This window comes from Mustela lutreola, chromosome 10 (genome assembly GCF_030435805.1).
Source record: "Mustela lutreola isolate mMusLut2 chromosome 10, mMusLut2.pri, whole genome shotgun sequence".
Lineage (NCBI taxonomy): Eukaryota > Metazoa > Chordata > Mammalia > Carnivora > Mustelidae > Mustela > Mustela lutreola.
The window spans coordinates 6,849,674-6,877,306 of NC_081299.1; the positions used below are offsets into that span (position 1 = coordinate 6,849,674).

The 27,633-nt window shown below is 47.1% G+C and overlaps 1 protein-coding gene and 1 non-coding gene across 2 annotated transcripts; both read left to right on the forward strand.

The window, feature by feature from the left end:
- Positions 1–5,166: 5,166 nt before the first annotated feature.
- RBP7 (retinol binding protein 7) lies at positions 5,167–15,926 on the forward strand. Its single transcript, XM_059137552.1, has 4 exons — positions 5,167–5,304; positions 12,873–13,051; positions 13,184–13,285; positions 15,678–15,926. Exons 1-4 carry the CDS (start codon positions 5,232–5,234, stop codon positions 15,726–15,728), a joined length of 405 nt encoding a protein of 134 aa, XP_058993535.1. The 5' UTR covers positions 5,167–5,231; the 3' UTR covers positions 15,729–15,926.
- An 8,800-nt stretch (positions 15,927–24,726) lies between these two features.
- TRNAN-GUU (transfer RNA asparagine (anticodon GUU)) lies at positions 24,727–24,799 on the forward strand. The gene has a single exon. It is a non-coding gene; the product is annotated as a tRNA-Asn (tRNA).
- The last annotated feature ends 2,834 nt before the right edge of the window (positions 24,800–27,633 follow it).

Below are 27,633 nucleotides of genomic sequence, written 5' to 3' on the forward strand. Positions count from 1 at the left end.
CTCCTTACACTAGGAATTACTTGTCATTTATCTGAAAGTCAAGGAGTCCTATTTCTGTTCTGTTTGGGGGACTTTTGTTTTTCTACCTCGGGCAGCCTTAGGTGGAGGAACCACCTGGGAGGAGGTACTGAGAAGAGGCACCACCCTCACGTCACACTAAACTGATGCAGGACTTACTCCTAGACCTGGACCAAGCTCCCTGATGGCAATGCTTCCCTGCCTTAAGGGGTGGCTGGATGGATGGCATGAAGTGTCACAGTGTCCCTGCCATCCTTCGCTTGAACCAGTACCAGACTCCACTAGGTGACACAAGAGTGGGCCCACTGCCAAGTGCCCCTCATTCATTCCCATCCATTCCTGTCAAGGAGGGGTAGCATTGGTACACAGGTTTAGGATCTCATCTTGGCGATAATCTTATGATTTGCAAATTGGTCAAATAAATTTCACCCCTTTCCAGAGATAAATTTTGGTCCTTGTCTAGAACAAAGATCGAGAATTGTGGAGGAGAAAATGACTCTTATCCCACAGCCAAGCTCAGTCTATGTCCACTTCAACTGAACTTCAACTCTACCCATACTAGATGGCCCTTGCTCAAGCTGGCCAAAAGCCATACCGACCAGCACAGATGCCAAAGGTATTAGTAGTTATTTCTGTGACTTTCATTTTCAGGCCAACATTTAGAACAATAAGATTTTAAGGGTAGGAGGCAAGTGTGACTTCTCCATGTCCTGTCCCCTTAGTTTTCTGGAATTTAAATAGGCTTCATGCTCTAGAAATCTGGTCAGAGTTCATTGTTCTGTGTCCATCAAATGGCAAGATATAGCTAATCCAGGATTTGATATCAGTGTATCATATTCCCCAAAGGAATCAGTGTCTTACAGTTGGGAGAATCAATAGCCTCATTCTAGGTGAGGCAGGGCCACTCTGGTTTCTCAGTAAAAATGGCATTTCTCCTTTGGAAAAGCCTGAAGCCTTTCATGCCACAAACATTTATGGAGCACTTGCCAGGCAGGCGTCGTGCTAGGCTCTGGGGATGCTGTAGAGGCAAATGAGAGGAACGTGGTCTCTGCTAATGACAAAGAGGGTCAATAAACCAAAAAAAGGGAATTGTGGATTATGATAATTATGAAGGAAGTAAGCAGAGCTCTGATACAGAGTAAATGGATGTGAGAAATGTATCAGAAGACTGTCCTAAAAAGGGGACTCAGAGACTATGGAAGAGAGTCAAGTATTTTCTTTTGTCTAAGTTCTATTTTTTTTTTAAAGATTTTATTTATTTATTTGAAAGAGAGAGATCACATCTAGGCAGACAGGCAGGCAGAGAGAGAGAGGAGGAAGCAGGCTCCCTGCTGCTTGAGCAGGGAGTCCGATGCGGAACTCGATCCCAGGACCCTGAGATCATGACCTGAGCCGAAGGCAGCGGCTTAACCACTGAGCCACCCAGGTGCCCCATCTTTTGTCTAAGTTCTAAACCAACTGAAAAATAAAATGGAAAAAAGCAACAAATGAAGAATGAAAATAGCATTAAAAAATTTCTTTTAGGGCGCCTGGGTGGCTCAGTGGTTAAGCCGCTGCCTTTGGCTCGGGTCGTGATCTCAGGGTCCTGGGATCGAGTCCCGCATCGGGCTCTCTGCTCGGCAGGGAGCCTGCTTCCTCCTCTCTCTCTCTGCCTGCCTCTCTGCCTACTTGTGATTTCTCTCTGTCAAATAAATAAATAAAATCTTTAAAAAAAAATTTTTTTCTTTTAAGTAACCTCTACACCTAAGGTGGGCTCGAACTCATGACCCTAAGATCAAGAGTCACATGCTGCATGGACTGAGCCAGCAGGCACCTAGAAAATAGGATCGTTACAACTGAGAAAGTCTGATAAAGGTTCAAAGTTGAAGCCTGCTGTGAGGGTCAAAGCGGAATAGGTAACCATGACAGATTATGTCGTTTCCAAATGGCTGATACAGGATCTCCCACCCCACTTGCCCTTCTTACAATGTGACATTGAGAAATGAGTTCCCAAGTCCCCTCCCTTTGGATTTGGGTATTCATGTGACTCTGGCAGAAATGATGTCATGTGACTTTCGAGACTAGATTATTTAAGACAGTAGGATGTCTTACTGGTTCTCTTGGAATGGTCCCTCTCAAAACCCAGCCAACCATGCTGTGAGGGAGCCCAAGCAGCTGGTGGACAGGCCCCCATGGATAGGAACCTGGCTTCTGGTTCCAAGCTAATAGCCAGCACTCATTTGCCAACGGTGAGAATGAGCCATTTTGGAAGTGTTTTCTCCTGCCCTGCCAATTGGAGTCAAGCTCCCCAGCGAATGCTGCATGGGGCTGGGATAAGCTAGCCCCTGTGAGCCATGCCCAAACAGCAGATTTAAGAAGTTAATGATTTTTGTTACTTTTAAGCCATTAAGTTTGGGGGAGCCATAATAGCTTACACACTAACTCCCCTAGTCTAGACTTTGGAACAGTCTACCAGAGGGACATTTTGGGTTTATAAAACAAATACATGCTCAAGTCCATGTCAAAAGGAGAGAAGGAAAAAAATGGAAATACCCTGCCTTTAGAATGATTGATAGATCAGCTCTACCTAGTAGAGAAAAATGGTTCAGTGGCTGTTGTCCCTAAGGCAAGCAACACATTCTAGATTTTCCTGGAACTTTTCCACTTGTGGCAGTGAAAATCCCAAGTGTTGGGCACTCCTTTGGTCCTGGGGAAACCACGATGGGTAGTACCCTTGCTGCCCCCAAGCAGAGAACTCATTCCACTTCCATGAGAAGGAAGTAGGTTTGGAAAGAGGCCAGGGTGTTTAGGGGAAATTCCTCTCCATGGAGAGCACAATTAGAAAAGACTGTTACCCTGATTGTGACGTTTGAACTGGAATCGAAAAGAGCTAACCATGAAACAAACAAACGAACAAAAAAACAGAAGAAAAACATCCCAGGAAGAGGCAACACCATATACAAAGACCCTGAAGAAGGAAACAAAACTGTTGTGATTGGAGTTCCTGAGTTGGGGGAGACAGAATGTAACACTGTTAGAGAAGTATCCAGAAGCCAAATCAGGAAGGGCTTTTTGAACCACGAGAGAGAGTGCAAATTTCCTTTTAAGAAAAATAGGACAAGGGGCACCTGGATGGCTCAGTGGTTGAGCATCAGCCTTCTGCTCGGGTCATGATCCTGGAGTCCTGGGATCAAGTCCTACACTGGGCTCTCTGCTCTGCAGGAAGCCTACTTCTCTCTCTCCCACCCCCCCCTGCTTGTGTTCTCTCTCTCACTGTGTCTCTCTCTGTCAAATAATAAATAAAATCTTAAAAAAAAAATAGGACAAAACTGGAGGGTTTTAAAGAGAAGAGTGAGAAGATCTGAATTACATTTCTCAAAAGCTTGCCCTGGCAGCAGTGTGGACTACGCTTTGGTGGGATCAGAGGGGAAGTAGCAAGTCCAGGGAGGAGGCAAGACATGACGGCAGCTCGGGTTAGGATAGTAGAACCGACAGGACTTGCTGATGGATTGGAACGGATGAGCAGAGAAGAGTGAAATCCACAGCTATCCACCGGGGTTTGGGAGTGAGCTACCAGATGACTGGTGAACCAGTCATGTGGTTTATGGAGAGGAGGAAAGTCCCGGATGTACTCAGTTTGAGATGCATTTCAGACATCCAAGTGGGGACATCAAATGGGCAGTGAGAGGTGGCACAGGAGGTCAAAAGTCAAGGTGCCTGGGTTTGAATCCAGACTCTTCCACAAACCGTATGACCTTGCACAAGTTATCTAACCTCTCCTTGTCTCAGTTTTTGTCTGTCAAACGAACATAATAAAGTAACTACCGGAAAAGCAGAATTTTGTGACAAACAATAATATACACAGTAAGCACTCAATAAATATTAACTATTAATATATTTAAGTCTGTGGCGCCTGGCTGGCTCAGTTGGTAGAACGTGGGATTCTTGGTCTCCAAGTTATAAGTTCAAGCCCCAACTAGGTGTAGAGATTTCTTAAAAATAAAATCTTGGGGTACCTGGCTGGCTCATTTGGTAGAATATGCGACTCGTAATCACAGGGTTATGAGTTCAAGCCCCACATTGAGTGTGGAGCCTATTTAAAACACAATAAAATGATGGGGCGCCTGAGTGGCTCAGTGGGTTAAAGCCTCTGCCTTCAGCTCAGGTCATGATCTCAGGGTCCTGGGATTGAGCCCCGCATCCGGCTCTCTGCTTGGCAGGGAGCCTGCTTCCTCCTCCCTCTCTCTCTGCCTGCCTCTCTGCCTACTTGTGATCTCTATCTATCAAATAAAATAATAAAATCTTTAAAAAAAAATAAAACACAATAAAATGAAAAAAAATCTTTAACATATATTTAAAGATTGATATTAATAAGTAATATAAAGAAAAATATCAATATTTAAGATACATATAAATATAAAACTTTAATATATATTAAATATAAATACATAATTGAGTCTGGAGCTGATGGGTGAGGTCAGAAATAGACTCTAAATTTTGGAGCCAGCCTATATGGTTGGTGTTTGTGGCTAATATTCTGGGTTAGCTACGTTCTGGCCTTTCTCTACTGTCAAGACTGAACCCCAGTTGCGAGATTCCTCAGGCTCCTTTGCTGTTACAAGGGGCATGTGGCATAGCCTTGGCAATGACCGTGAGCAGGAATCTAAGGAAGGGATAATGGCAGATGGTGCTTTGCCCCTTCCTCCTCACCTGGAAGGTGGAAGTGCTGGCTGGAATCCCAGCAGCCAGTTCATGACGGTGAGGTAACCAGCAGGCAAAAAGGCCAGCGGGTTCATAGCGATGCCACTGCCACCTGTCAGAGCTGCCAGATGGTCACTCGTCCCAGGACGGCTGGATGGGCGCGAGAACAACCCTCTGTGTATACTGACAGACCACAGAGCTGGGTTTATGGGCCAGAAACGCTAATCAATGCCATGAGCCTGAAGGATTCTCTTGGTCGTTATTCCCAGCGGGCGGAGAGGAGCGTGGCCGGGAGCTCGGCGTGGGGCGCGCCTGGGCCGAGTTCGCGGGCAGGAGGGAGGCGGGGGAAGCAGGCGTGGCCGCGCGGGGCAGAAAACCCGGGCGCGTGCGGAGCCCGCAGGGTTTCCCAGCGGGGGCGTCCGAGGCTCCGCTCCTCCCGGCGCCGCCGTCCCCTCGCGGTCCCCACGCCGGCCCGCGTCTCCGGCCCCGCAGACAAGCCGGGTTCCCGCCGGCCGCGGTCGCGCCGACCCGCCATGCCCGTCGACCTCAGCGGCACCTGGAACCTGCTCAGCAGCGACAACTTCGAGGGTTACATGGTGGCCCTAGGTAGGGCGGGAGGGGCCGTCTTGGGGTCGGCGCGGAGGCCGCCGGGCCTGGCCGGGGCGTCCGTCTCCCGGGGCGGCCGGCGCCCCGTCCCCTCTTCCGCGGGTCTCCCCTCGGGTCTCCCTGTGCTCCATCCCTCCCGTCCCCCCTCGGCCCCCGCACCCTGCTTCCCAGTCTCCCGGGCCTGTGTCCCTACCTCCGACCACGCACTGTCACGCCAACCCCCTGTCCCTCCATCTCCCTGTGTCCCCGTCCTCCGCCCCCTTCTCCCTGCACCCCCCTTGCGTCCACCCCCGCCCGGTCCATCCTCCATCCCCGTCCGCGTCCGCCTCCTTTCCGCGCCCCCGTCGCGGGTCTGTCCGCCGCTGCCCCCGTCGGTCTCTGTCTTCCCCTTGGCCAAGTCTCCCGCCCCGCCGCGGACGGCTGAGGCGCCGGCCACCTCGCCGGAGGACTCCGGGGTCCGATGGGCGTCCTACGGGCGAGAGGGCGTGCGGTGGGGCTCTGGGTGACTCTGCCACGGAGGTCGCCGGCCCTCCAAGTCGCAAGCTCCGGGCGGCACTCCGCTGCACGAGGTCCCCGCGCCCCGCACCAGGCGACTCTGGTGCCCGCTAGAGTTGAAACCGCTTTGGAAATCTTTAGTTTTCTGACCTCCCCTCTCCCCTGGAGGGCGTGAGGGGGGACAAGAAACCCAGACCCCTTGGTGGTCACCCACGCTCAGCCGCAAGGGTGCAGTGCCAGCCCTGGACGGTGGCGGATGCCTGGAGGTGTCGCTTCTACCCCCACCCTGCCAGGCCCTGCTCCCCCCAGCGCATAGCAGGGAGCCTGGTCTGCCGGTGGTAAAGGGACTCTGTGGTCGCCTGGGGTATGTAAGGGGTGCCGGGGTCTGACCCATGACCTTGCTTCCCAGGCGGCTTCAAGAAGGCCCCGGTAGAACGCCTCTCCTCCTTACGGATTCCCAGTTTGTACAGCTCTCACTGTCATTGTTCAGATGCGGGCATCAGAGCACCTCAGTGCCCAGCACCTTCCCCTAAGTGATGACAGTCAGTGGCCAGAGCTGCTGGGAGCCTGGGGACCCGGCAGCTGTCCTGGTTTCTCCTTATCTGACCCTGGGTCGGTTTTTCCATCTATAAATTGAGAGGGAAGGAGGGGTCCAAATTGTTTCTTAAAAAAAAAAAAAAGGTAAAATATATATACCATAAAAATGGCCATTTTAACCCTTTTGAAATGTACAGTTCTGTGGTCCTGGTGTGTTTTTAAGAGTTGGCTGCTTTTGGTAGGCTTCTGTTCCTTTCTCACACTAAGTAGGGAAGTGGGGGGCTTCTCAAGCTAACTCTGATTCAGGCCACCATAAAACCCTGTAGCAAAGGAAAGGAATATTTTGCTCACCCCATCCTAGGTTCGTTGTCTGGGGTCCTGTGAATTAGATCAGCGAAAGATGGATTAACCGCCGGAAGTCAGCTGCCCCTGCCCCGTGAGGGCACCTGGCAGCCCCTCTGTGTTGTGCGGTTGGAACTTGAACGGGGCTATAGAGCACTTTAGCAAGGAGTAACTCTGTAGAGAAGTGACAAGACAGAGACTTTGAGTTTGTAGGGGGGCAAATTGTGGGGAAGGTAACTAACAATACAAGGGGAGACCAACAGAAAATAGAGGCTGGTTGGGAAGGTTTATTATGTAGTTCTGGGGCCATCGCCCAGCTGCGAAGAGTCTGGAGTCGTCTCCCTGTAACAGTCGTCTGTCCTGTAACAGAGAGGGGACAACTTTACAAACTTGTGTCCTGCTTTTAGGCAAATGGAGTAAGGCAGAGAGCTTCCTTCTGTCGGCTTCTTCCTTCCCGGTTGCCTTCTCCCCTGTATGCCAGAGTCGCAATATTTTGGGTTGTCTTATCCTGCTCTCCCTTCAACCTGAATCTCATTTCCTTTCTGTTTCCAATTCCTAAGTAGGAATGAATGCTTATGTTTCCCAAAGGTGATAGGTCCTCGTACGTTACTTACCTGTCCACCTCCAAATTAGTGGTGACATGTGACCATAAGTGCTTTCTTCCCTGATTTATCTGCCTGTGATCTGGCTACTTGTGTGGGGGACAAAGGTGAAATGTCAGGTGATGGCTTTGAATGTTGCCTTGCTGTGTACTGTGTTTGTGACAATCTCCCCGGCTTTTAGGGCAAAAGGGAATGGAGTCAGATTCACCATTCCAAGACATCCTGTGCTAAGTCCGTCTGGTATTACAAAGCAGCCTCCCGCACCTCAGAATAAGTGTTTTTCACACAGTGTTAGTACCATCCTTCACCTGTCCCCATACTTTCTTGCTTTCTGTATGCTCTCCTATGATTTCCTTGTTTGACACTTTTCTTCCCCCATGATGTCAGTAGAGGCTTAACAATGATCTGCCACCGTATTCAATCCTAGAAGCTAACAGGCTATTTATTTGTTTACTCGACATATTTATTTATCATGCAACTTCCTTCCCAGAGGATGAACCCGTGTAGTACTGAGTCAGCATCCTGCCTCACAACCCCTATTCTTACTTTTGGTTCAGGTTCCAGAAAGATACTGGATCTTGACAACACACATAAGTCTTACTTTCAATCTCTTTTTTCAAAGAATTGTAAGGGCATTAAGGGTTTCTGGAATAGAGAGGCCTTTTAGGGTAACAGAGCGCCACACCGGAAGCCCAGCGAGCTTCACCGTTGACTGTGGGTCATCGAATCAAAGTTACGTAACTTGTCAGTTCCTTTAGCTTCCCCTTTTGTTAACCGAGGTCATTGGGTCAGATCTGATATTCTAAGTAACTCAGTTACAAGAGATCGCTTGCATTTTATAGGATAGCTGAAATCAGACTTAAAACCTCTTGCCAGTTCCTCACAAGCTGGGAAGAAAGCGATCGAAAAGACATAAGGAACACAGACTCCAGGGTCTACCCGGTCTCCCTGAGGCAGATCAGGGGTTCAGGACGAGCGAAGGGTAGGGTTTTGTTACTCAGAACTAGCAGGAACTTCTTTTATTTTATTTTATTTGGCAGAGAGAGAGATCACAAGTAGGCAGAGAGGCAGGTGGTGGGTTGGGGGTGAAGCAGGCTCCCTGCTGAGCAGGGAGCCTAATGTGGAACTCGATCCCAGGACCCTGAGATCATGACCTGAGCCAAAGGCAGAGGCTTAACCCATTGAGCCACCCAGGCGCCCCTAGCAGGCACCTCTTAGCTTGTAAACTCTGAGCTTCACCCCAGACCCCAGATCTAGAGCATCACAATCGGCATCGAACCAGATTCTCAGGTGATTCAGACGCCAATTAAAATTCAAGAAGTGCTGCTCTCTGATGTGTCAGGTGGTCCTTAGAACAACTGCAGAATGGAACTCCAGCTGACTCTGAACACACAGGTCTGAACTAGGCAGGTCTGCTTATATGAGGATTTTTTTTTTTTTTTTTTAAAGATTTTATTTATTTATTTGACAGAGAGAAATCACAAGTAGATGGAGAGGCAGGCAGAGAGAGAGAGAGGGAAACAGGCTCCCTGCTGAGCAGAGAGCCCGATGTGGGACTCGATCCCAGGACCCTGAGATCATGACCTGAGCCGAAGGCAGCGGCTTAACCCACTGAGCCACCCAGGCGCCCAATATATGAGGATTTTTTAAAAATATGAATTCAGTATAGAATTCTTCATGTATTTTCGCTTCCTTACGATTTTCTTAACCCACTGAGCCACCCAGGCGCCCTCCTTACGATTTTCTTAATGATATATTTTTTTTTTCTCTAGCTTACTTCATTGTAAGGATACAGCATCTAATACACATAACACACAAAATGTGTATTAACCGTTTGTGCTATTGGGAAGGCTTCCCGTCACTAGGAGGCTATTAGTAGTGAAGTGTTGAGGGAGTCAAAAGTTATACAAGGATTTTCAGCTAGTAGCCTTAAAAGCAATTAAAGCAGAACAAAATAAAACAAACCAAGGGTGGGGGGAGTCTTTTTGGAGGAAGAGAGCAAGGTCTTGAATTGTTTCTGTGTGTATATGAACTTCTTAAAGAATGTGAGAGAGGTCCAAAATGATAAAGAATTATCATGCCAAGGTCTAGGAGAGAATAAGGATCCAGAGAGGGGAGCCCAGCACTTAGGGTGGCTCCTCTCTTCAGGGTGCTTGTCCGACTAAGCTGCAGTGGGGGGAGCTGCGCAGGATTGCCGTAGGGGGCAAAAGTGGGAGTCCTGAGTCAGCCAGGGGTAGAGACCCTGTAAACCCGTATTCTGGGTTGGGATTCTGAAAAGCTGCGCCTGAGAAGCAAGGGAGGGAGACCTGGAAGTAAACAGCTTTTGAACAGAGTGTAGTTTCACTGTGAATCATCTCGATGGCCCAGAAAAATCTCAAGACTTGAACTTGAATTCAGATGCGTCCAGATAGCTGGTGGCCTTGAAAGCAACCCTCTCTGGAGGAAGAGAACATTATGGTCCGCTCTACGTGCACACTGTACGGAAACAATACCTAGGAAATAATCACAGTCAAGCAAGTACCTAAGGAGACAAAAACACATGACAAGAAAATTCTGGAAGGTGTTGGCTCTGTCACGGTGATCGTGGCTCTGTCTGTTGCCGTGACTGTGGGTATTTGCTGAAGTCCAAACACGTTGAATTGCACATACGTAACTGCTTTTTGTACATCAATTATATCTCAGTAAAGCTGTTAAAAAAATTAAAGGACCCTGATAGCAAGAATCCATAGAAACAACCAACAACAGAAACAGGGTCTCCAGACCCCGGGATTATCCAAAATAGAACAAGAAGCAGTTAAGCTGAGCTTAATTATGGCAAGGAATCAGAATCTATACAAAGTAACACAGCAGAATTGAGAAAGAAACAAATAGAAATTCTAGAACTGAAACATAAAAAGCAAACTTGGAAACTTAGCAAGCACTGTTTTCAGATTCTCCTCTGTGTCCCGCGGTTTCCGAGATAAGGATGCCCCTAACCTCCGTTGTAGAGGCCACCCTTGTATGAGGGTCTTAGGACTTGCCTGAGGGGAAGGTCCGAGAGCTGTTCTCCCACATACCATTCCTCAAATTCCTTCAGCTCCAACTACTCCATATGCCAAGCTACCATATTTTGGGGGGAGCATGACCTTAGCCCCATCAAGAACAGAGTTTCTGCCCAGGAGGATGAAAAAGTTCTAGAATCAGATAACGGTGGTGACTGGACAACATTGTGAATCTACTTACCACCCTTGAACTGTATGCCTTAAAATTGGATAAAACAGTGAATTTTATGTTAGGTATATTTTATCGTGATAAAAAAATTATCAAAGAACATTCTATTGCAAGGAGACTTTCGTAGAAATCCTATAATAATCCTATATTATGTTAAAAAATTAAAACTCCTTTTAAATGCAGTTGTTTGAGTTGATTAATAAGTACATTTCGTGAATTAGCCTTCTCTCCTGTCTTCACCACCTCTTATTGATGTGAGAAAGAAAGGGAAAAGAAAAATTCAGTTTCCTTTCTTCCTATAGTCCATTGTCAAGTCCTTGAAACAGGTAGAGTGACCTTCCCCTGGGAGCTCAGATACCCCAATGCTGACCCTTGCTAAGGGTGAAATGCAATCTTAGCCCGACTCCCAGGATCCTCTATGTCTACTTTAACATATAAAATTCCTATGGAAACTTCCTTTCTCTCTGTCCCTCAAGATCCAAATTGGCGATCCTCCTCCAAGCATATGACCCACCGGTATACATCTGAAAGGTCTCATGATTGAGTTTTTACTAGACGGTAACAAAGGACCTTCTCCTAACAATAACTAGCCCCCTCAGGATCCTGGAAACCTTGTTTCTGAAGTACCTGGGAGACTTACTCTATCCCTAAACCCCTCCCAACTTGAAAGCATTTAACGGGCCACTCCTTGTGACCCCAGTGCAGTGCTTTCTGCCCACAAGCCCAGTCCCTGTGCTTTAATAAAACTACCATTTTGCACCAAAGACATTTCAAGAATTCTTTCTTGGCCATTGGCTTTGAACCCTAACATCTTTCCTACATCATTATGACTTTACACAGTGAACTAAAACATGTTTGTTTGTTTGCTTGTTTTAAGATCTTATTTATTTATTTGACAGAGAGAGACAGAGAGAGAGGGAACACAAGCAGGGGGAGTGGGAGAACGAGAAGCAGGCTCCCCGCTGAGCGGAGAGCCCGATGCGGGGCTCGATCCCAGGACCCTGGGACCATGACCTGAGCCGAAGGCAGATGCTTAATGACTGAGCCACTTGGGCACCCCTAAAATTTTTTTTAAATTTAATTAATGAACATCAAGTGTATTCTTAGTTTCAAAGGTAGAGTTCAGGGACTCCTCAGTCGTCTATAACAAATGCTGTCTTAATCCCAAGTGTAAATTCATGAAGCGGACGAAGGCTGAGTTGCGGTGCTTGAGTTTGGGTTGGGCCCGAGTCCTGTCCCCTTGGCTTCTTTATCCTCTTCTCCGCACCCTGGGACTGCTGCTTCCAGGCCCGACTGCAAATTCATTACCTGAGGTACAGTTGGCCAATGACTCTTCCATGAAAGCTGTTCAAGCTTTTTTTTAAAAAAGATTTTATTAATCTATTTATTTGACAGACAGAAATCACAAGTAGACAGAGAGGCAGGCAGAGGCGGGGGGGGGGCACTGAGCAGAGAGCCCAATGAGGGGCTTGATCCCAGGACCCGGGACAATGACCTGAGCCAAAGGCAGAGGCTTTAACCCACTGAGCCACCCAGGTGCCCCTCAAGCTTTTTAAATCAAGTCTTTGGATAGAGTTCTGCCAGGACAACTCCCTATAGATCCAGTTTCGGCACCAACTGGCACTGAAATCATCAACGAAACACTAGCCATGATATGCAGTGATTCTGAGGACACCGGCCAAATTCTTCACTTTTGCATCTTGAGTGAACATTGAGACCTATTTTTTTTTAAGTTTTTTTTTTTTTTTTAAGATTTTATTTATTTATTTGATATAGAGTGAGAGAGAGAATGACAGGGGAGAGGGTCAGAGGGAGAAGCAGACTCCTCATGGAGCTGGGAGCCCGATGTGGGACTCGATCCCAGGGTTCCAGGACCGTGACCTGAGCCGAAGGCAGTCGCTTAACCAACTGAGCCACCCAGGTGCTCCGAGACTTCTTTTTTTAAAAATTGTTTTTTGGGGCGCCAGGGTGGCCCAGTCAGTGAAACAGCTGCCTTTGGCTCGGGCTCCCTGCTCAGTGGGGAGCCATGTCTCCCTCTCCCACTCTCCCTGCTTATTATGTTCCCTGTCCCACTGTCTCTCTCTCTGTATCAAATAAATAAATAAAATCTTTTTTTTTTTTAGAAATCTTTTTTTTTTTAAGATTTTATTTATTTATTTGACAGAGAGAGATCACAAGTAGGCAGAAAGGCAGGCCGAGAGAGAGAGAGGAGGAAGCAGGCTCCCTGCTGAGCAGAGAGCCCGATGCGGGGCTCAATCCCAGGACCCTGGGATCATGACCTGAGCTGAAGGCAGCAGCTTAACCCACTGAATCACCCGGGCGCCCCAAATAAATAAAATTTTTAAAAAATAATAAATAAATAAATAAAAATTGTCTTTTAAGGTATTGACTTCGCTACCCGCAAAATAGCCAAGTTGCTGAAGCCACAGAAAGTGATTGAGCAAAATGGGGATTCCTTTAGCATCCACACATACAGCAGCCTGAGGAACTACCTTGTTACATTTAAAGTCGGAGAAGAATTTGATGAGGATAATAAAGGGCTGGATAACAGGAAATGCAAGGTAAAAAAAATAATGTTTTTTTCAAATGATAATATAAGCTCTTGATTTTGCAAGATTAACTCGGCTTTCTTAGCACCCGCTGAGGACCTGCCACGGCAAACCAGCCTCTTGTCTGTCCCCTCTCTCACGCAGAGCTTGGTCACCTGGGACAATGACAGACTCACTTGTGTCCAGAAGGGGGAGAAGAAGAACAGAGGCTGGACCCATTGGATTGAAGGGGACAGACTCCATCTGGTACTTGCCACACGTGTTCGTACATCCGATGAGATGATGCTGGTGAAACCATGACTGTGGAATGAAACCATTCCAGCCCACTGTTCTTAGTCTGGCCTGTCACCTTCTGGTCTCTGGCGGAGTATTCTGCTTTTTCATTTACGACAAAACATATTCCAGGTTTCAAAATAATTTTCCTGTTGAATTCATGATGTGTTAATTGAAAAAAATATAGAGGAGCGCCTGGGTGGCTCAGTTGGTTAAGCGTCTGCCTTTGGCTCAGGTTGTGATCCCAGGGTGCTGGGATCGAGTTCCGCATCGGGCTCCCTGCTCTCTCTCGCTATCTCTCTTTCAGGCTCTCAAATAAGTAAATAAAATCTTAAAAAAAAAGAAGAAGAAGAAGAAAATTTATATATGTGTATATTACATTACCTTAATATATTATATATATATAAAATAAGGTAGTAAACTGGCTTCATACTATTCTATCAGGTTGGTGAACTATCATTTTTAAAAAACATTTCCATAATCTCAGTGTCCAGGAGTATATTGTTCCAGAGTATAATGTTTCTGCCATTGCTTAAATTCACATCAACAGAGCCTTTTGCATCCGTGGATTTATTTCCTCAGGAAGAATCCAGAGAACCCTTGTCGGAGGCGCGCGCATCATTACCGCTCTCTACTTAGCCACCTTATTCATTTCCGAAAGGTCATCTCCTTGCTGATGCCACCAGCATTTCGTGAACATACAAATTATAACTCAAGCTAATCAATAATTTCTAACTATAATTTAGAAGGTATGGGGGTGTCTGGTGGCTCAATCGGTTGAGTGTCCGATTCTTGATCTCAGCTCAGGTCTTGATCTCAGGGTTGTGAGTTTAAACTCCTCATTGGGCTCCGTGCTGGGTGGGAGCCTGCTTAAAAAGAGAGAGAGAGAAGATATAAAATTGTACATCAAGGCTTAACTACAACTTTTTGTTTATTTAATTTATTTATTTGACAGAGAGAGAGACAGCAAGAGAGCAAACACGAGCAGGGGGAGTGGGAGAGGGAGAAGCAGGCTTCCCACTGGGCAGGGAATCCCGCACGGGGCTCCATCCCAGGACCCTGGGATCATGACCTGAGCTGAAGGCAGATGTTTAATGACCAACCACCCAGGTGCCCTGATTTTGGCTTTTTAAATGAGAATTGCTTCCTGCCATATATATTAGAATGGCTTACATTTTTCGAGTGATGATTTTGGGCTCAGCTACTGTGCTAAATCTTTGCATGCACTATCTGACTTGGTCTTCAAGACAGTCTTGTGAAAGGGACACAATTTTTCCCATTTACAAATGAGACTGAGATTTAGAAATTCTCCATGGCTTCCAAGTGGAGATGCAAATCCAGGTCTGATAAAAATGTGTGCTTTCAACTCTACACCTTTTTTGCCTCAATGTCCATGAAGTCCAAGCCAGAACAGTGAAAACTAAATTAGAGCCCTTATCTTAAAATCCTAGATTGATAAATCTTACACAAACAAAATTAAGAATGAATAAACAATATGCCGTCACAAAAATGTAATATGGAACTTCAAAGAAAACACCAAATACATTTGAGGATATACAGATTTATTGGTGGTAAGAAGTAATGTTCAAATTGCATTTGTCTTTTTTTGGCATATCCGTGAACTCTGCCCAAGCCAAGAATAGAGGGACCCTTCCTCTGAGGCCACTCATAGGACAATCCGTCCATGCTGTGATATAATATAAAATAAATATTTGGTCTTTGTGCCTGGTTTCTGAAACCCTTGGAATCTCCAATGAGTGTTTCCTGTAGGCTAAGGAGATGATTGGAGATTGGGGTCTCCCAGATGGCCCAAGATTTAGTCAATCATCCCTATATAACGAAACTTCCACCAACACCCCTAAACGAGAGGGTTTTGGAGAGCCTCATAGTTGGTGAAAACATTGATGTGCTGGGAAGGTGGCGCTCCCGGAGGCGGCCTGGAAGGTCGGCACACCCCCCACATACACACACTGTGTCTTATGCATCTACTTGGCTGTTCTTGGGTTGGATCCTTTATAATAAACCATAAATGTAAGTAAAGAGTGTTTCTGTGAACCATTCTAGCAAATTATTGAAACTGAGGAGGGGGTCGTGGGAATCCCGCTCATAGCTGCTGGGTCAGGAGTTCGGGGGGGCTTCTTGTGACTGATGTCTGACGTAGGCGCAGTTTTGGGGACTGAGCCCCTCACCTGTGGGGTCTGCACTAGCTCTGGGTCATTAGTGTCAGAATCGAATTGAACTGTTGGACACCCAGTTGGAAAAGACACCGCAGATTTCGTGTCAGCACTGTTGTGAGTAATAATAATAATCATCACCCACTTTGCCCATGCATCTTCTTTCTCCTCCTGTTCCCCTTTGTCCCTAGGAAATGTTCTGTGAAGGCCAAGTGTGCAAACAGACGTTCCAGAGAGCCTGAGCCGTATCCAGCCCCAGAGCCCACATGCGACTGCAGCTTCATGTTGAAATCTATCCCCAAGTGAACAGATGTTCGTCTGTCCTGGTCTGGCAACAGGAACCTGTGGTGGGAGAGCTGTCCCACAGCCTGTACGAGAAGTGATTTACTCAGACTGTGGCAAAACGGCCCCGTTTCAATAAACCTGTCCAACGACCCCGACTTTTTTCTCTCCTAATTAGTGTATCCTATTATTTGAAAAAATGCACCAGGACACACCAATGAACAGGATATAATTCTGTCTTCAAAGTCTAGTGAAGAAAAGGACAAAACAAGCCTCAGAACCACGGTGTTAAGTACGAGCAACTATGAGAGCTCAGTGGGGGCACCGGACTTCTGGGGACGGGCAAGGGGCGGCAGGGCTTGGGGGTAGCGGGGGGGTCTCTAAGCTCAGAACTGAAGCACGAGTGGGCAGGAAGCATCAGGCAGCATTCTAACTAAAAGGCTGGGGGTAAGTTGGAGGGTGTTGGAGGAACTGAAAGACTGCGTTTGCTGGAGCGTGGGCATATGTGGGTGGAGTGGTAAGAGAAATCAGAGGAGGCTGGAAGCAGCAGGGACCCTGTCATGAAGAATCTGGAAGGTGGGGTGGCAGAGCCAAGATTTGTCCCCAGAGTCATAGGGAGATGGTGCCTGACTCTAAGCAGATCTGCACATCCAGGTTGGCTCACAGAAGGGAACCCCAACTGCACAGGGGAGAAAGGACAGTAGGTGGGGGATGCAACCCGGGAGCCAGTTTAGAAAGCACTGCTAGAAATCCCCGTGTGAGCTGGTGACGGTCAGGGGCAGCCACAGCCCCAGTCCCAAATACCCAGTGAATGGACTCAGGGCTGCAGAGAAATAGCTAATCATTTAGGACGCAGAGTCCATAGTCCAAGGTGATCCATGAGTCTATGAACGGTAGGGATGATGGAAGGGGAGGAGTCAAGGAAGACACCCTGTTTTGGGTTCCTCCAGCTGTTAAGAGGGGAGGTCAGAGCCAACCGGAAAGAAGGCAACACAAACAGAAGAATGAGCTCTGGATTTTGAGGGGCCTGTGCTCAGTGTGAGCCAGACTGGTGGGAGATGATGTCAGGGACTTGATCCCAGGACCCCGAGATCATGACCTGGGCCAAAGGCAGGTGCTTAACTGGCTGAGCCACCCAGGCACCCCTATCACTTTATTTGTAAGTAACCTCTACACTCATTGTAAGTAACCTCTACACTCAAGGTGGGCTCGACCTTACAACCCCAAGATCAAGAGCAGCTCTACCGACTGAGCCAGCAAGGCGCCCTAGGGACATTGTGTTCCAAGTGAAAAGAGAGAAACTGGAGGCCCAAAGGGGTACACTAGCAGGTGTGGCCAGAGGGGCTGGAGAAACAGGGCGGCATCTGGAAAGTGAAGGCTGGAGACGTTTCAGGGTCCAGGGAGTGGTGGCTGCTCACTGAGATGCCCGAGGCAGCAAGAAGTCAAGCGGATTGGTCTGTCCCTGGAGAGGTAGGTTCAGGGGCAGGGCTGGTGCTGAGCCAAGGACACCAGGGGTGTGGAAGCAGGGGAGGTGACCAAATACAGGCAGAGAGCATTTGGCTGAGAAGTAGAAAGGACATGGGGATAGTTTCAGGGAGGCCTGGGAGGGAGCAACTAGCTCAGACCCCTGGAACTGCGGGATCCCAGAGTCAGTGCAGGGGAAGGGAAGGCAGGAGTGCAGAGAGGGGTGCTAGGCTCTAAGCTGGACAGCAGCCCAGAAAAGGTCTATGCCTGGAAGGAGCTTACAGACCCCAGATAATGACAGAATTCAACAGGAAATTAAAGTCCAAGCATCAGATCTAACTCCTGTTTCAACTAACAGAAACCTACTTGTTACTTTGACCTTTTAAGCAGAGACTTTAGAACCAGAGAAAGTCAGAGGGCGATTGTGGGTTCAATTAGATAGGGTGACCCCACCACGCAGAAAGACTCTGAAATTGTTTCAGGATCGAATCAGGTAGTAAGTGTATTAGCTGAGCTGACAGATGGACATCCAACTTGAGAATCAGGTGGTGAGGAAACATTTCTTTCTTTTTGGTGCAAAATGATGGTTTGAAGCCCAGGGACAGGACCCGTGGGCAGAAAGAGCTGCTGCACTGGGGTCTTGAGGAGTGCTGAGTACATATTCAGGAGTTGGGGGAAGTAAGGAAAAGGTGATTTCAAAAGAGCTTTCATGGGGCGCCTGGGTGGCTCAGTGGGTTAAGCCTCTGCCTTCAGCTCAGCTCATGATCCCAAGGGTCCTGAGATCGAGCCCCGCATTGGGCTCTCTGCTCAGCAGGGGGCCTGCTTCCTCCTTTCTCTCTGCCTGCCTCTCTGCCTACGTGTGATCTCTCTCTCTGTCGAATAAATAAAAAAATCTTTAAAAAACAAAAACCTTTCATATGCCAAAGAAAACCAACCTACAAGACCTACCTACAAGATACCCAAGGCCTTGCCATTGTTAAGTTAAGGTTGTTTTCTCTTCTAGCAAGTTATTAGCATTCAGTTGGGACATCCCTGGAAGAATGTCACACATGTCTCACCCAGGAGTGGGGGGTGGGGGAGGTTTCAGGGGGTCAGCATGTGTTTTATGTTCAGCTAGCCTTGTGTTCCCTCATCATTTCCCCCCTGAACAATTTTGACCCTTAAATCTTTAAGGTTTTTGAAGGTGGAAGGTTCATCTTCTGTAACATCTTCCTACTGAATAGGGGCATAGAGATGTCCCTGCCTAGGGATCAATATTGGTCAGTTGGGGAACACATAAGTGGGTTAAAAAGGGGGAGGCAGCTGAATCCAATGAGGTCAGCGTATATGAACCTCCCTGAGAAGGGATCGTCTGTTGGTTGGATTGTAGGGATGGAGTCTTGACACCAAGCAGAGAAATATCGAAAAAGACGATGCATTAAGATTAGTGTGGCTCTAAGAATGAAAAGTCCAACAAAGAGATCCTTCAGAGGTGACCATAATTTTCCTCCCGCCCAGGAGTTTAAAGCAAAAAAGACCAATTTTGATATTCATGTCAGTTAGAAACCCGGACATATTTGTGGGAATCCAGAATGTATATACAGCATTCTGCTTTTATGATAGTGCAAGTTCTACCTTAGTATTTAAGAGAAATGCCACTTTAAGTGTCATTTAGAGCTTTGACCATGTACTCACTAAGAGCTTCCATGTGCCAAACCTCCTTCAGTCTCAAAGAGGGAAAAAGGATAGATGCTAGGTGGTCATACCAGTGTTAACGCAGAACACCTTCACTGTCATTTTAAATTTGGAAGGTTGGCGGGGCTGGTAATTGTTGTTTAAATATTCATATGCCCATGGGGTCCTGTTATCCCTATAGAATAACAAATAAGACTATCTATATTGAAATAGGAAAGTTGTCTAGCTTAGGCAAACAACATTCAAAGACAATCAGAACTAGAACTTAACATCTACAATGGTGAGTTATTGAAACAACTTCTCCAGAAAATAAACCTCATTTTTCATCAGAAATTTATTTCTTGAACTTTGAAGAACTTGCCATCAGACATGCCTGCAACACCTGTAGATATGGGCAGAGTCCTCTCCTCGAGGTCCCCTTAGCATCCTGAGGTTCCCGCAGCTGCCAGGAAGTGACATTCTTGACTCACCTGGTGAGGCTGCTGGGAGTTCTGTAAGAAGGTGTCAGGCCAACAGTTCCAAGGGGCTTTATGGCTCCAGGTTTCATAAAGTCAACTTAGTTCCTCAAAGCTGTTCAGTCATATCTGAGTCTATGCATGTCTCTCTCAAAAATGACATTCCAGTCCAAGCCTTGCTAAAATAACCAGCATTTCCAAGGGTGTCCTGTTATAAGAGGAACAGATTCTTACTGAACTTATGCAAATGATTATGATTGCCATGGAAGAAAGAATATTCCCTGAGACCTTTTGGATCAGAGGGTTCAGGTAGAAAGAAAAGTTAAATGTTTAGTTTACAAATGAATACTTTATAATGTTTCTGTAAGTTCATAGATATCTTTTTTTAAGATTTTATTTATTTATTTGACACAGAGAGAAAGATCACAAGCAGGCAGAGAGGCAGGCGGGGGGTGGGGGAGAACAGGCTCCCTGCTGAGCAGAGAGCCTGATGTGGGGCTCTATCCTAGGACCCTGAGATCATGACCCGAGCCAAAGGCAGAGGCTTAACACATTGAGCCACCCAGGTACCCCAAGTTCATAGATATCTTAAGAGAAATTTTCCTTAACCTGGAGGAGTAAACATTAGAGAACCAGAAATGTTTCAACCAAGAGTAACAAAAAACTATAATCATTTTTCCCAATTCACATAGTCCCATGTTACTATTTCTTGATTAGTTTGAATGCAGCTTTAGTTCTGGAAATTCTTACCCATTTCAGTTTTGGTCTTAAAGATATTGAATACCTGTATTTGTCCTAAAAGTCCTTTTTATGAACCTCCTTGAAGATGAAACTCATTTTGCAAGAGAGTAAGAACAATTATAAATGACAAAAACTCAGAAATGGACATTGTTAATGATCTGATATGAAAATTCAGTATGATGCAACTGACAAGGAAACTGAGTAATTTCTGTGACACAAAACACATCAATAGCCAAAATTAAGGAATGATTTTTTTTTAATTTTTCAATTTTTTTATAAACATATAATGTATTATTAGCCCCAGGGTACAAGTCGGTGAACCGCCAGGTTTACATACTTCACAGCACTCACCATATCACATGCCCTCCCCAATGTCCATAACCTGGTCACCCTCTCCATACTCCCTCCCCCCAGCAACCCTCAGTTTGTTTTGTGAGATTAAGATTCTCTTATGGTTTGTCTCCCTCCTGATCCCATCTTGTTTCATTTATTCTTTAAGGAATGGTCTTATTTTAAAACTTTAGGAATTATGTATCATCTCTAGAATAGTTACAGCATCCTATGTTAACCTAAGGCTTATCATTTGTTTAAGAGTAACTTAAGGGGCGCCTGGGTGGCTCAGTGGGTTAAATAAAGCCTCTGCCTTTGGCTCAGGTCATGATCCCAGGGTCCTGGCATTGAGCCCGCATTGGGCTCTCTGCTCAGCAGGGAGCCTACTTCCCCCCCCCCCACCCTTTCTTAAAAGAAAGAAAGAAATCTCTTTAAAAAAAAAAAAAAAGGAAAGAAAAAAGAGTAACTTTTTTTTTTTTTTAAAGATTTTATTTATTTATTTGACAGGCAGAGATCACAAGTAGGCAGAGAGGCAAGCAGAGAGAGATGGGGAAGCAGGCTCCCCGAGGAACGGAGAGCCCAATGAGGGGCTCAATCCCAGGACTCTGGGATCATGACCTGAGCCCAAGGCAGAGGCTTTAACCCACTGAGCCAGCCAGGTGCCCCCAAAAAGAATACCAAATAAAAAGGCCTAATGAGTCAAAGAGACTTTTTTACCACTTAAATCTTGGAGAAGTTTGCAAAAGTTTTAAAACACATGCCTGAATAGAATTAGGGCTCACCAAAGACCTAATAAAGGCAGAACCTAGAAACTGCTTTTCTGGACAGACAAAAGAGGAAAAAAACCTTTGTTTACATTTTCTTAGCAAGAGCAGACCAATAATTCAACAAAACTTGTCTCTTTGAACAGAGATAAAGCAGACTTTCAATCTAATGCTGATGTGCTTTTAAAATCCATTCATTTCAATTTTAGTCCATCCTGACCACACCTAAAATTCCTTTCCAAAGATTTCCCTTCACAAACCTTCTACAACTTTCTTTCACATTCAGATTTTTGTCCCAAGCCATTTCTTTCCAAATAGCCATCTTTTTAAAAAATATTTTTATTTATTTACCTGACAGACAGAGATCACAAGTAGGCAGAGAGGCAGGCAGAGAGAGAGAGAGAGAGGAGGAAGCAGGTTCCATGTTGAGCTGAGAGCCCGATGCGGGGCTAGATCCCAGGACCCTGGGATCAGGACCTGAGCTGAAGGCTGAGGCTTAACCCACTGAGCCCCCCAGGAGCCCCCCAAATAACCATCTTATTTAGAATACAATTACCTTCTTTAACTTTCAATAAAAATGCATCCCCCATGGTTTGTCTCCCCCTGTGGACTCTGAGAAACAAATTGAGGGTTGGGGAGTGGGGTGGAGGGGGTGAGCCTGGTGGTGGGGATTCAGGAGGGCACGTATTGCATGGAGCACTGGGTGTGGTGCAAAAACAATGAATTCTGAACACTGAAAAAAAATTAAATTTAATTTAAAAAAACGCATCCCCATTCATTATATCTTTCTTACATGTCTCCTACTTTTCTCTATAGAGTTGCTTCCCTTATTTCTATCAGTCTCAACTGCATTTAGCACTCCTAGAAACCTTAGTCTCCAGGGAAAACTGGGAACACCAGAATTCTTTAGATGGCAAATGTAGGAACTGGTTAAACACAAAGCGTGTTTATTAAAAGAACCAGATATTCTTCGTTTCTTGCAATGAGTGGTCAAAAGCACAAACCTGCATTCAGTTGTCAATGGTTCAGCACCTCATCCTATTTGGAAAAGACCTAGATGTGCAGTGACTTTAATCTCATTTATCACTGAAGCAAAACCTTAGGTTACCAAAGACTAGGAAAGCTCTCCGAACGTTACCCGTAAAAACTTGGAGACAATTAACCACCAGTTTAGTCATCTTTTTGCTCACAAATTGCAACAGAGATCACATGAGCTTATCTGACCTTCAGTAAATCTTGGTAGAATGAAGGTTTTACATTTAGTGCTAATAACTTTTAAGACATGTCTGTCTTAATTAAACCAACAAACTTACATTAAATACTGAATTCTATTTCCCCTGGGCCACCCACTCGTTTTCAGTTTTTACCTGAGACCCTGGTGGGGAAATCCGGAGTCCAGGGTGTCAGGTCTAGGCAGGGCTCTTCTTGCTCTTTGGTGGGGAAGGGGGAAGGAGCCACGGGGCCCGAGGCCGAGAATGGTCTAGAAGCCAGTTATGCAGGCCGCACCCAAAGGGGAGATAGAAGAGGCAAAGTGCTGCCAGAAGGCAGAGCAGGGCTCCGGGTTGTGGAGCTCTCAGCTCCAACAGAGGAGCAGACGCCATGTTTTCCCGCCAACAAGGAGGAATAGGCCCTCCACGTCCAGACAGAGAAGACAGGAATCTCCCCGAAACAAAGGGAGTTTTGGCCCCTGCTTGGGAATATTCCCTAAAGTCCCCGTCCCGAGGAAGACAACCCAGATGACTCAAGTCATAGCCATTCACCCGGGAACCGAGTGAGGGAGGAGCCCCCACGTCTATTTAGGAAAAACGGTGAAAGAGAGAGAGTCAAGAGTCTCCATGGCCTGGGACTGATGGTGTGTCCTCCTGCGGCCTGGGCTAACCCGGAGGAGGCTTACTGACAGAACTGTCCTCTGGTATGGCGGAGGTGGGGGCTTTCCAAGCCAACACTTTCTGCAAGAGGTCGGGGTCCTGGTGTAGAGCAATGAAAGCCTCGCTATGAGCAACGAAGGTGCCCAGGGCCAAGTTGCCCTGTTTCCTGCGGAGGAGATCTCACCGATAGATCCCACGGAGGCCATGCGGTGTTCCAGAAGCTCAGTCCTGTCCTAACTTTTGCAATCTGAATTGTTTCCAGGGGGTTAAAAGGCACCCCAAGGGGAAGTCCTTGGGAACCAAAGAAAAGAGTTGATCCACTACGTAGAAAATCCTCCCCGCCCCCCCCCCCCCGACTCCCAAAGCCACCTGATGCATCCCTGAACAAAAGCTGTGACCACCACCACCATTAAAGGCCCCTGTCGGAGGGTTGTAGTGTCCCCCCTGCTTCCCTACTGCATCCTAGGGTGCAGATGGATGCCTGGCATATGGACTGAAATACGTGTATGCCGTGAAGGTCGCACATTGACCTGCCTTGAAGGTATTTTATCTTGACCTTGCTTTGAAGAGCCTGCCATTTTTAACCCACGGGGAACACTAGAAAAGTTTTACAAGGGGAAATCACTGAATTTTGTGATTTTAAGTAGTTAGTAGAGGACATTGACACCAAACAGTAAAGACAGAAATCCATCCTGATTCTAAGTGACATTCCAACACATGGGGTCCTTATAACCAGCTTTCCTAGGAAATGCCCCGGTTGGGTTTTAATTCAATCGGGTCCTGGTTTCAGCCGGCTCCCAGGGGAGGTCCCTCAGCGGGAAGCGAGCTAGACCAGGGATTTGGAGGGGATCACATTAGCTCAATCAGGAGGAAACCTCACATGGGAGTCTTAAAATGGGCCGCTGTCCTGGTGGCTTAGGTGGCTGTCCCATGCCCAAGACAGATGACTTTGTATAAGGACAGCAGTAAAGAGAGGGCATCAAGTTTCTGGGTCGTAGTACTATTCCGGCCAGGGTGCTGACTTCCAGCCCATAGAGGAGCCACCGGCCAGAGGACTGCAGCCTGAGCAAGCGGCATGAAAGCTTCCAGCAAGACCACACTCCTCGCGGGGCCCCCGAAACGAGAAGAAAGGAAGAAGAGAGAAAGTCCTCACCGACTTTGCACCGAAGCTGAGTCCAGACATAAAGACTCAAAGCCCCTCATTTGGACGCCAAATGATGCGGTTTGGGAATACGGGTGAGGTTCAGCGGGGTGAGGCTGGGAGCCGCCAACCAAGAAAGAATTCTGGAGACGTCCTTGGTGCAAAATGGTGGTTTGCTCAAGCACGGAGTCAGGACCCGGGGGCAGAAAGAGCTGCTGCCTGTGGTGAGTAATCTGAATCCGGGGCCGGGGGTGGTGAGGGCTCCCCCTCCCAGAAATTTCCTCCCCAACATAAGGTCATTGCTTTGAAGCAATTTAAAACAACAGACTCTCGTGGGAGGCAAAATTTTATCAGCGCTTATTAATTTATCCAAATATGAGTAAATGTGTGAATTCCTGGAATTTAGCAGTGAACAAAAGGAAAAATTTCTCCCTTCATGGACCTTTCATTCCCATAGGAGGAGACAGATAAAAATGTCTTGCTTAAAATAAAGCAAACAGAAAAAGACCTAGCTTAGGGGTACCTGGCTGGCTCAGTTGGAATAGCATGAGACTGTTGATCTCCGGGTCGTGGGTTCAAGCCCCACACTGGGTGTAGAGATTACTTAAAAATAAATAAACAAAACAAAGATTTCATGTTTCTTTATTTTTTAGATTTTATTTATTTATTTGACAGACAGAGATCACAAGTAGGCAGAGAGGCAGGCAGAGGAGGAGGGGGAGGCAGGCTCCCTGCTGAGCAGAGAGCCCCGATGCGGGATGCGGGGCTTGATCCTGGAACTCTGAGATCAAGACCTGAGCCAAAGGCAGAGGCTTTAACCCACTGAACCACCCAGGCACCTCTTCATGTTTCTTAAAAAAAAAAAAAAAAAAAAGTATTTAGATACTTACAGAAATTTGGATATTAGATGATATAAAACTATTGATTTCTCTGTGTGTTAATGGGGTGTTAAAGACATTGATGACATATTTACGTGTAAAATTATACGTCTGGAATTTCCTTTGAAATATTCTAGCAAAAAAAAAAAAAAGGCAAAACGTTACGCATAGAGATGAAACAGGGTTGCAGAGTTTTTTATAATGTTTTGGAGCTGGGAGTATGTGAGTGCTGTGGACAGAACTGTGTCCCCCAAAAGTCATGTTGAAGCCCTAACCATGACTGTATTTGGAGATGGGACTTTTAATGAGGTGGTTAAGAGTAAGGGAAATGGGGGGGCGGGTCCTGACCCTACTGGATCAGTGTTCTGGAAGACTCCAGAGAGCCTTCTCCGTGTCTCTCCCTTAACCGCTTCCTCTGTCCCTCCTCTCCCCTCCCCCTCCTCTCTTCCTCCTCAGGTCCAGAACTTTTTTTCAAGATTTTATTTTTTGTATTTGTTTTTGGGGGCAGGGGTGGGGGCAAAAGGAGCGGGAGCAAGAGAATCTTTTTTTTTTTTTTTTTAAAAGATTTTATTTATTTATTTGACAGAGAGAGATCACAAGTAGACAGAGAGGCAGGCAGAGAGAGAGAGAGAGGAGGAAGCAGGCTCCCTGCTGAGCAAAGAGCCCGATGTGGGGCTGGATCCCAGGACCCTGAGATCACGACCTGAGCCGAAGGCAGCGGCTTAACCCACTGAGCCACCCAGGCGCCCCAGGGAGCAAGAGAATCTTAAGGAGGCTCCACGCCCACCACCAGGGAGGAGGCTGAAGGAGCCTCTGTCTCGCCACCTGAGCTCATGACCTGAGCAGAAATCAAGCACCCCATGCTTAACCACTGAGCCACGCAGGTGCCCCTTATTTTTTTGTAAATGTTTTTGTTTGTATGTGTGGAATCTCTGTACCCAAGGTAGGGCTTGAACCGGGATGTAGTGTTCTGTGCTCTACCCACAGACCCAGCCAGGCACCCCTAGAAAACGTTTCCTTTAAAAAAAAAAATCCTCACTGGGGCGTCTGGGGGGCTCAGGCAGTTAAGCGCTTGGCTTCAACTCAGGTCATGATCCCGGGGTCCTGGGATTCAGTCCTGGTCAGGCTCCCTGCTCAGCGGGAAGCCTGCTTCTCCCTCTCCCTGTGCTCTTGCTTGTGTACTCTCTCTCTCTCTCTCTCTCTCTCTCTCTCTCTCGGAGATGAGTGGATAAAAATCTTAAGAAAAAAAAAAAAAAAAGTTAAAAATAAAATAAAAAACAATTCCTCCCTTAAGCAGCACACAAAATTAAAGTGCATGCTTGTTTTCTTTCAAACTTTTAGGACTATTAGGACTGCTGAGATGTTTCTTTGGGCTTTTTTTTTTTTTTAAGAAAAATTTTCGGTGTTAGAAATCAAGTGGGAAAATGCCCGAGCCCCTCACTGCCCTCGCTCTCCGAGGAAAGGACCGGCGCCCACCCTCCAGCTGGCCCCGGACACTGGGCACTCAGTGTGAACATCTCGCTCAGGCCCGGCTGGCCCCAGGGGGCGCGCCCCCCCCACCGCCCCCCTCCGCATCTTCCCATCGGCCCAGCTCCCCCCTCCCCCTCTCCCCGTGCCCTTGATGAAGTCCCAGAACCTAAGCCAGGTTCGGTGGGGTGAGGAGGTTCGGAGCCGACGACTAAAGAAAGAATTCTTAAGACGTCGTTGGTGCAAAATGGTGGTTTATTAAAGCACGGGGACAGGACCCGTGGGCAGGAAGAGCTGCTGCCCTGGGTTGTGAGGAGTGGTTGGTTATATACACAGGAGTTGGGTAGGTGAGGACAAAGGGGTGTCCAGAAGGGCTATTGGGGCAAAGAATACTATCAGGATATTGAAGGCCTGATTACTATCAAGTAAAGACAATTGAGAGTCTCCTGGTGGAATGTTACATTCCTGCTATCAAGCATCCTTGTTAATGAGATTTAGGTTTAGAAGAAATTTAACTTTATTTACTTTTCCTTCTACTTCCACCTCCTTCGATTTTTTTATGGAGGGGAGGGTAACATTAGGGCTTGAGGAACTGAGTTCTGTGTCTTTGGAAATTGGGCTATTGATAAGGTAACTTCTTTGTTGTAATCTCAAGGACATTTGCAAACCAAGGGAGACTCCTGTCTTGCAGGATTGTGATCTCAGCAAGTTAACCATTTATCATTTTATGGCAGTCAGGGGTGCCTGAGGAATGCTACACATATGGAGGGGAGCGGATGAAAGGGGGGGGGTGCAAGGCGCCAGCTTTTGCTTTGTCCTCAGCCAGCCTCCTGCTCCCTCATCACCCATGCCCCACCCCACCTCACCCCTGGCCGTGGTCTCCTCCGCCCCCTCCCCAGCCAGAGGTCCAGACGCCCCGCCCCCTCTACCGCAGCCCCCGGCAGGGTCGCGCTGCTCGCCCAGCGGCTCAGGCTCTGCGGGGGGCCTGCTGGTTGGTGGCCGCGGCGGCCCCCAGGCTGTCTGTCCGCCCCCCCCTCCCCCCGCTGCTTCTGGGCACCCCACGCCGCCTGCGGGAGACGCGCT

Coding starts and splice junctions, on each gene's coding strand:
- RBP7 (XM_059137552.1), top strand. CDS start 5,232: ATGCCCGTCGACCTCAGCGGCACCTGGAACCTGCTCAGCAGCGACAAC. Junction 13,052..13,183: donor TGGATAACAGGAAATGCAAG/GTAAAAAAAATA, acceptor TCTCTCACGCAG/AGCTTGGTCACCTGGGACAA. Junction 13,286..15,677: donor AAGGGGACAGACTCCATCTG/GTACTTGCCACA, acceptor CTTTGTCCCTAG/GAAATGTTCTGTGAAGGCCA.